Source organism: Mesoplodon mirus (genome assembly GCF_964341445.2).
Source record: "Mesoplodon mirus genome assembly, chromosome: 18".
Classification (NCBI taxonomy): Eukaryota; Metazoa; Chordata; class Mammalia; order Artiodactyla; family Ziphiidae; genus Mesoplodon; species Mesoplodon mirus.
In genome coordinates this window covers 59,511,242-59,521,375 of record NC_138994.1, presented here as the reverse complement: position 1 = coordinate 59,521,375, position 10,134 = coordinate 59,511,242, and the positions used below count along the sequence as shown (strand labels likewise).

Sequence of the window (10,134 nt, the reverse complement as noted above, 5' to 3'; positions counted from 1 at the left end):
GATACCCAGGATTTTTGATTGCTTACTATGTGCTGAGTTCTGTGCTAAGGGCTTTACATATATTGGATAACTTGATTTTCATCATACAGATGAGGAAACTAAAGCTCAAAGAAGAAAACTGACTTGCTTTAACAATAGCAATATACAAAATCAATAGCTTTCTGAGATACCAGTAATAAAGAGTTGAAAAATATAATGGCGGGGGTGGGGTGGGAATCCCATTCAGAGTAGCAAGAAAAATGCAAAACATATAGGGATATTTAAAAACTAGCAAAATCCCACCGTACCTACACTGTATACCAAGACATCCTGGGATGGATGCCACAGTGAACTGTCAGGTGCACTGAAGGATGTTTCAGATTTTTGAGAGAAACACTATGATATGTGATGTCTGTTGGATGCCGTGTGAACTACTAAGTAGTTCATGGTTTAACATGAGGTACTGCTACTTTTCTTTTGACAATGTCCTATCTTTGCAAAGCTGGGTTTTCAGTTCTGCACAAAAGTCAGTGCAGAACAAGACGTGAGGGTGGCTATGTCCAAGCTGATTCCAAGGTTTGCAATGTTGTATGGATGCAAATATCCCATTAGTAAGTAATTGTAATTATTTAAGAATAGAATAAAATTTTTTCAGTTATGTGTATTATACAGTTGACCCTTGAACAATGCCAGGGTTAGGGGCATCGACCCTCAGCAGTTGAAAATCTGAGTATAACTTATAGTTGGCCCTCATATATATGGTTCCTCCATATCCATGGATGCACATCTGTAGATTCAACCAACCACAGATGGTGTAGTACTGTTGTATTTACTGTTGAAAATGTCCACACAGAAGTGGACCCACACAGTTCAAACCCAAGTTGTTCGTGGCAAAAAATACTTATGAAGCTGTCTGGGTCAGCTTCCTTAATAATCAGAAATATTAGGCATATCTTTTTGCCTAAAGGTGCTATGAAAAAATTACAGAGACAGTAAAGGTGCTGTGAACCAAGAAAGAGTGGGAATTTCTGGCATAATCTATATAAAGAAAACTATAAAACTTTAAAAAATACACTTAAATAACTGGAAAAACATACCAGGTTTCTTGTTGGGAAGAGTTAATATTATGAAGCTCTCAGATCTTCCTAAATTGATTTATAAACCTAATGCAATCTGAATCAAAATCATTATGGAAAGTTTTGGGGAATTAAAAAAAATGAGCCTATCTGTAAAAAGACAAAAATAGCTAATAAAACTTGGGGAAAAATTAAGAATGTGAGGAACTCTGGCCCATTAAAGTAGTTAAAATAGTGTGGCGTTAGTCCAAGAATAGAACAAAAAACAGAATATAAAGCCTGGTAATTGAGTTAAGATTATTATAAAAGTGAAGAAAGTACGAATTATTCAATAAACGGTATTGGAGCAACTTATTAACATTCTGGAAAATACTTGCAGATAGATTATAAAAATGTTCAACTTCACTGGGGATCAAAAATACCAGTTAAAATAACAATGGCTGTTTTTATCCTATTTTATTAATTTACAGTAAACAGTGTTGGCAAGGGTGGAGAAAAAATTAAAGAGAAAAAATTAAAGAAAAAATTAAAGAGTGTGTCAAGCACTACCATATACCGCTGGTGGGAGTGCAGCTCTTAGGAGGACAATTTGAAATTATCCAAAAAAATCTTTTAAAAAATGGACATAATTTTTGACCAGTAATTTCACTTTTAGAGATTAACCCAAAGGGAACAGCCAGAGATATTCTTCAAAGTTTACATAAAAGAATGACCAGCCCAGGGATATAGCAGTAAAAACAGGGATAGTCTGTATGTTCAATATGATATATTCATTATAATGATTTATATGAAGCCATTAAATATCATATTCTCAAATAATACTGTAAGAATATATAAAATTTCTCCCTAAATAATATTTAGTAAAAAGAACAAATTACAAAAGCCCTTTTCTATTATGATCCCAATTATGTAGGAAAAAAGGTGTGTGTGTGTATATATATATATATATATATATATATATATATATATGACAGAAAGAATATAATATACATTAATAACTGTGATCTCTTGGTAGGACTGTAGCTGATTTTTACTTTTTCTTCGTCATTGTTTATATGTTCCAACTTTTCAAAATGAATAATAATTATATAGTTTTAAAACCTTAATCAATAATAAGGTCTTTCAGCTAGTAAGCAGTACAGCTGAGATACAAACCTAAGGCTTCTAGATTACTCAACAAGCAATCTTCACTGCTCTTCAAGGTCATGATCAGCAGGACAGTGAGAAAAAAATGATCATATTCTCCTTTCTTTAATTCACAGCCAAATTATTCTGATACATAATACCTACCTGGATTCTCCTTCATCCTCCACGTGTTCACAGTGGACAGAGTTGAGAGCACTGACTCTCTTATAATCTTGAGGGGTCAGATATAAATATTTGTATCCCTGTGGGAAACACAAATAGCTTTTAACTCATTATTTGCCATCACCACAGAAGACCCAGCAAAGCAGGCATAATGCAGCTTGTTCCAAAGCTGGCTTTAAATCTCCAAATCGTGTCTCAGAGTTACTGTCTCATAGAATACTACCATAGACAGTTCTTTGAAAGATGGAAGTGCCTATTTCTGCAGTCACTGACTGTGTCCTTGAAACAAGATATCTTGTAGCTACAACTCCAGGTATATTCCACTCATTTCCTTTTCATCAAGGTTAAAGGGTCATTCTCTAATCTTTAGTGACACCTCTATTAAAGATATCAACACAAAATTAAAGAATTATATGAATTACTATTCTTCATTTTCTCAAATCCATAGTACCATCAAACATATAGATGGGTCAAGGATAATTGAGAGCATCACAAAACTAGGATAGTCAATCTTAAAATCAGAAGTCTATGCAGTGCTAATGATCAGTAATCACTGAGCTCATACCTTTTGCTTTTTTAAATAAACAAATTCTAATCCCTAGGTACATTAAAAAATTATACTAACACTTCGTAACTGACTTATTTTTATACATACATATACACACACACACAGAAACTAGTTATTTAATATGTGTGTTCACCTTAAGTGAATCAGTCACTCAGAAAAAAAAAAAAAAGGAAGCAGAGAAAAACTTTTAAAATACTATGAGAAATTATGTCCACCATTTAACTGAATTTGTCCCACAGAGAGCACAACATGCCAGAGACATGAATTTGAATTTGCCACTGATTTTGCCTGACTTGTGACGAGAAGGCCCTGTTGCACTGAGTGTCAGTAGTATGTCTGTCAGCACATATTTACTGAGTGCCTATTATGTGCAAGATACTGTTTAAGACACAGAACAAACGAAAGGAACAAAACAGGCAAAAATTCCTGGCCTTGTACAACTCATCTTCTAGTAGGAGAGTCAGAAAATACACAAAATAAATAAGTTAAGCATACAATGTTAATGGGAATAATGTTTAAGGAAAAAATAAAATAGAGGAAGGAGACAGGAGAGTTGGCAGAGTTGAACTTTTAGAAGAATAGCCAGGGAAGGCTTTATTGAAAATGTCATTTGAGCCAAGACCTGAAGAGCTGAGGAAATGAGACATGAGGATATTTGGGGGAAAAGCATTCAGGCAGAAGGAACCACAAGTGTGAAGCTGCTGAGTGTGTCCAGCAGGCTCAAGAAACAGTGAAAAGGCTGGTAGAGCCACAGTGTGGAATCAGGTGGGAGCAGCAAGAGAACAAGGATGGAGTGGTACTGGAAGGCCAATCTAGGGAGGGCCTTGCAGGTAACTATATGGTTTCTGGCCCTCACTTGAGTGAGTTGGGAAGCCTTTAAAGGGTTTTAATCAAAGGAAAGTTTTGAGTTGTGATCTGATTTACATTTAACTGGATCATTCCACTTTCTGTTGAGAGTAGACTTTGGGTAGGGGTAGGGGCAAGGCCAGAAGCAGGAATGTCAATTAGGAAACAATGCAATAAATGCAGTAAGAGGTGACAGGGACTTGGACTACTGTGTAGCAGTGGAAGTGCTCAGAGATGGTTGGATTCTGGATATATTTTGAAGGTCAGGATGTACACATGATTTATTGACAGAGAGGATGTGGGATATGAGAAAGAGAGGTCAAGGATAACTCCAAGGTCTTTTACTTAAATGAGGAATAGAGGTATCATTTATTGAGACAGAGAATATTGTGGGAAGAACAGATTTAAGGAAGAAGATTAGAAGCTACGTTTAGGCAGATGTGCAGGTAGAGATGTTGAGTCTGGATACATGAATCTGAAGTTCAGGGGCAGGATATAAATTTGGAAGTTTATCAGTTTATAGATGGAATTTAAAGCTTTAAGACTGGATCACCAAGGGAAGGTGAATATAGAAAAGAGGAGAGGTCCAGGGACCAAGCCCTAAAACACCTTTTTTTCTTCCTTCTTACCTCACCTTCCATACAAGCTATCCTGCCACAGCACCAGGTGAGAGGGCACTGGGCCCTGTGGGGTTAAGGCTGGGGAGTCCTAGACTTCTTGGTCCTGCCACAGCCTCTGTGGCACTGATATGTGTCTCCATTCACATTTTTTTTTATAATTTAAAAAATTGAGGTAAAATTCACATAACATAAAACTGGCCATTTTAAAGTGTACAATTCAGTAGTTTTTAGTATATTCAGATGCTGTGCAACCACCACCACTATCTAATTCCAGGATATTTCCATCACCCCCAAAAGAAATACTGTATTTATTAGAGGTCACCAACAATTCCCATATACTTTTAAAATGAATTTTACTGAAGCATAATTTACGTGCAATAAAATCCATCAGTTTTAAGTGTTGTAGTGAGATGAGTTCTGACAAATGTACACACTTGTGTGTAGTCGTCACCACAATCAAAATACAGAATATTTCCATCATCCTCCGACACTCTTACATTTAAAGATGTAAAAGGCAGCAAAGGAAACTGAGAAAGAGTGGTTAGGGGGCTAAAAAGGAGACCGTAGGTTCCTGGAAACCAAGAGAAGAAAGTATTTCAAGGATGAAGGAGTAACGAACCACATGGAATACTGCTGAAACGTTAAATAGGTGAGTTTCAGAGTTTAACAATATGGAATCAATGGTGACCTTGACAAAAGCAGCTCTGATGGAATGGTGAGGGTGCAAGGGGAACTGACATGGGTTCCAGAGGGGGTGGGAGGGAGAAGAGTATCTGGAAACAGCAAGAAGAGAAACTCTTTTAAGAAGTCTTGCTGTAAAGGGAAGGAAAAAATGGGGTAGGGTTAGTGACTGGAGGGATAAGTGTCTGTGTGCTAAGAAAAGGAGTTTATTTAGTAGAGAGGGGAAAAGTGATGATGTAAGAAAGAAGGGGGAGGAGTTTGGATCTACGTCCTTAAGTTGGCAAGAAGGGAAAGGATCAAGCATAGCGGGATTGGCCTTAGATAGAAGCAGGGACCGTTCATCAAAGTACAGGAGAGAAGGCAGAGAATAAGAGCACAGATGCAGATATATAGGAGCTCGTGGAGGCTCTCTTCTAATTGCTTCCATTTTCTCAGTGAAGTGGGAAGCAACATCATCAGCTAAGAGTGAGGATGAAGGAAGAGGGTGTTGGAGGTTTGAGGAGAGAGATGTCAAACTGTCAATCAGGAGGCTGGTAAGCTTGAATTTAAAGTAAGACTAGTCAACAGCACTGTGTATTTTTCTCCATCAGTGTTCAGCTATGCAGGTGAGGGAAAAGGAGTAGATGGAGGGAGTTGGATTTAAACCAGGTTTCTGTACAGACACGGAGTAAGCGGAATGAAGAGAAAAAGCAAAGAAATTGAAGGCATGGGAAAGGTAGTGATTACGATGATTAGCCTATGGTAGACTTTGGATTTAAGGCTGGATAGGAATAAAATGAGTATGTAAGGAGGGAATGAAGAGCAGAAGAAAGGTGGCAGGATCCATAGTTGTAGGTCTTGGTGAGTGCAAAGGATTATTGGACTTGGGGTACTAAGGAGAGTGAGCTGGAGAGAGAGGATGGAGAAATAGCAAAGGAAGGGATGCTTGAAGTTGTCATTATGGGGAATGAGAGGCTGATCTGGGATGTAGGATAGGACCATTGGGGGAGAGGAAGTCAAGGATCTAAGAGGCTAGATGATGGGATGAATCATCTCTATATACAGCAATCATCAAGAATGGTAACAGGACTAATAGTACTGGAGACAGTGACAATGTGCCAGCAACTAAAAGATGCAAAGAAGAGGGAGTGGCCACAGGGTAGGGAACACTATAATAAGCAGCAGTGATGGTGTGGCACAGTCGGATGACATGAGATTCAAAGACAGGGGTTTTCAGAGGGAAGGGAGGGAAAAGGGTCTGGAAGTAGCAGTGAGGCACTAGCAAGAAGCTCTTTTCCTCCAGGCTCAGTGGTACAAGGGAAAGAGAAACCAGTCACCATTTAAGAGGGCCACAGGGGAAGAAGAGTCTTCAGAGGACAGGCAGGTTTCAAGTAGAGCAAGATTAGAGAACAATCAGAGAAGAAGCTGAGGATATGAGAGATTTTGCTGATGACTGACCATAAGTCTTGGAAGCCAAAGTAGAATAATTTAAAGGTATATATTTTGGGCTTCCCTGGTGGCACAGTGGTTAAGAATCCACCTGTCAACGCAGGGGATGTGGGTTCGAGCCCTGGTCCGGGAAGATCCCTCATGCCACGGAGCAACAGCTCGCGAGCCACAACTACTGAGCCCACGTGCCACAACTACAGAAGCCCGTGCGCCTAGAACCTGTGCTCTGCAACGAGAAGCCACCACAATGAGAAGCCCATGCAGCACGACAAAGAGTAGCCCCTGCTCGCCACAACCAGAGGAAGCCCGCGCGCAGCAACAAAGATCCAATGCAGCCATAAATAAATAAATAAATAAATTTATAAAAACAAAAAAACCTCTACCTCTCTCTACACACGTACATACACATACACACACACACACACACACACATGCGCACCCATTCGGTAACTTGAAGTATTATCTTTTCTTAGTCTGTACCTTGTAAGGATCCTCAGGATCTACCCAGGCTACGTGAAACATATGACGAATTTCCTCTGCCAGTCCAATTCTTGCTCCACTGTTGGCTGCTACATAGATGCGTGGGATGCCCTCTGCCCTGGCAAGCTCAGAAGCTCTGAGAAACAGCAAATCCTCCTGGGGTCCAAAGGACCCAATTCGGTATGTGATATCATTGCCAATAACAATGATATCTCGGCCTTCTGGATATTCTGGACTTTTAAGGGTCATTTTCCAAGCTACCATGCCAATCTGCAAAGGCATAAACAAACAAACAAATAAATACAAACTTCTTACATGCAGAATTATTTTTCAGGTTACCTGAAGACATCAGACTGCACGTAGACACAACCTTCAAGTAAAGATATGCATTGCTAAAGAGCCAAGCTCCCTGCGGGAAACTAGAACAAATATTCTAGCATACTTCTCTAAGATTATGTTGAGAATAGCTGGTTTACTGTATATGGATTTCACAGTTGTCTCAATTTCTTCTTTGGGTCTGTTCGAAGAAGATGGAAAAACCAAAGTCTAAATGCACTCAGGCTATGTGTGGAAGAATACTGGGGCACTGGGAAATAAATCCGGGATGCCCTAACTTACTACCATATCTACTAAGATATCTTTTGTGAGATTCTTTCCAAGAAATCTTTAACACACAGGAGAACAGAAAGAGGACTACCTCTCATGGACTATACAACTTTTACAACCCTGGGTCCTTTTATTGTCCTCTAATATTTGACAGGAATAATAGCAACATTCTTTACAGGCTTGCTTCAGGTATCTTCCATTTCTGCAAGAATTTACTGTAGCTCAACACTGCATCCTTGTAAGCATCTCTTGCTGATTTCTCCCAACACTAGAAAACCAAAGGATGCAGGTAACCAACCTCTTGCTGCACTATGATATATATAAATCTCTGCTCACTGTTCAGTAGCATCTGACCAGCCACACAAATAAATGATACTGACTTAATAGGCAGGGGTGACATGTCTCTTCCCAAACCCTCCCAGCCCTCTCCTCTTTTAATCCCCTTCTACATGAGAACTACTCATTCCTTCTACTTGTTGGTTCACTAGTGCCCTTTCTTTTCTACTCACTCATTCCCCAGTTAACGGCTGCAGTTTTTCATGTCTGCCTGTCTGTTTCCCTATACCTAGATGAGTAATGCTTTCCATTCTTTTTTTTTCCTGTTTCTTTCTGTCTCCCCCGCTTCCCACCACCACCACTCGCCCCCAAACACAAAGCCTACCAGACGAGCATTCCTGGTCCTGCCTAATGGAGCCCAGCCACATCTGCAGCCTTGGTCCCTCGTCCCTGGGCTGCTGCCTATCACCTCATTGCGGAGCCAGCCATCGAGAAGGGCCAAGAACAGATGTAAATAGCAGCATCCCTGGAAAGCCACATGCATCACCCAGACTCAAGCGGGCCAGTGATCATAAGCTCTGAGTACACATTTCTCAATCCAATTGCACATCCACTGTAATCAGGCTGGTTGAAGCTTTCCACACAGTTATTTGTGATTCTCAGCATTAAGAAATATATATATGAAACGCCTACAGATAAATATAAGCTATTTAATATATACCACTGGCCAAATACAAATCAAAATCGATATAATACATAGAAAAAAATCCAATCACCTTCTGAGGTAAGGCAGTATTACTCTATCTGCTCATTAAAGACAGAGAAAAGGAAGAAGAAACAGATCATCCAAAAAACAGCACAGAGAAACTCCAAATATCAGGATAATTTTGGTCATAGTTTTTAAGAAGCTGATCGATATGATGCCCATGTTGGGGAAAAGTATTTTAACTGCCTTCTCACGTGGCCCTCTAATCCAACATCTCTTTTGTTTTTCAAGAAGGAAAAGCTATTTCCTCTAAGTGCATTTGTAGTTAGGAAGATTGGGCTCTACACCACATTTTATGACATATTAACTTTAGCCACCTAGGCCAGAGTAGCTTAGATATAAGCCCAGAAGAATCTACTTTAGCAGTTGCATGTGAATGCGAACACTGTGTCTATGTGGCACTGGGCAAGCAAATAACACTCTTATCTTTTGCTATTACCTGGGGACTCTAACTGTGTCACTTGGGCAGTCAGTTCAGCAACTGGCCAGGTCATTACGCTTGCAATATTGACTTCTAATTATTAGTAGTACTTTTTAAAAAATTAATTAATGAATTTATTTTTGTCTGCGTTCGGTCTTTGTTGCTGTGCACAGGCTTTCTCTAGTTGCGGCGAGCAGGGGCTACTCTTGCGGTAAGCGGGCTTCTCATTGCGGTGGCTTCTCTTGTTGCGGAGCACGGGCTCTAGGCGCACGGGCTTCAGTAGTTGTGGCTCGCGGGCTCTAGAGTGCAGGCTCAGTAGTCGTGGTGCACGGGCTTAGTTGCTCCGCGGCATGTGGGATCTTCCCAGACCAGGGCTCGAACCCATGTCCCTGCATTGGCAGGTGGATCCTTAACCACTGTGTCACCAGGGAAGTCCCTTGACTTCTAATCAGGTGTCAACACAGCAGCACCAAGAACACACTACTCTTAATGTCTTTCTAAAATGTGTCCCGTATCAACTGTCCCCCTTCCCACTTAAAAAGTACCAGTACAGAATGGAGAGTGTTGTGTGAGTCTTGGTACAGTGAGATTCCTCTTTGGAAGAGATTAAGTTTTGAATAAGCACACTGGATAAATCTCTAAGGAAGAATCTGTTGCTCAATTTATGTTAAAAATTAGATTTTACTGCTAATCAAATGACGGGATATATAATGGTGAACATGGGCTTGGGAGTCAAACAAACTTGGATCCACATCTAAGCCCTACCACTTATTAACTCGGTGACCTTGGGAAATTCACTTAACTTTATTGAGCTTCAATGTCCCCACATACAAAATTAAGAAAATATTACCTATGGGATTGATGAAAAACTATTAGAAGCAGTAATCTATTATATTAACTTTAACATACAAAGTTTGCCTTTGTCTCTCCTCTCAACCTATCCAAATCTCACCCGTTCCATAAAGGTTCATTCAGATTCCATTTCCTCAGAAAAGCTTCCCCTAGTCTAAAGTGACTCCTTTCTTCTGATCGCCTACTAAGACCTTCATGTAGAGAATTCATTTGATAATTAATCACAT

General features: G+C 39.8%; 1 protein-coding gene across 1 annotated transcript in view; it reads right to left on the bottom strand.

The window, feature by feature from the left end:
• ACACA (acetyl-CoA carboxylase alpha) overlaps positions 1–10,134 on the bottom strand; it is a 229,624-nt gene that overhangs the window by 60,732 nt on the left and 158,758 nt on the right. The window contains 3 exon segments of the mRNA XM_082604563.1: positions 2,316–2,344; positions 2,347–2,443; positions 6,987–7,256. Of these exon segments, the coding sequence (XP_082460689.1) occupies positions 2,316–2,344; positions 2,347–2,443; positions 6,987–7,256 (396 nt within the window).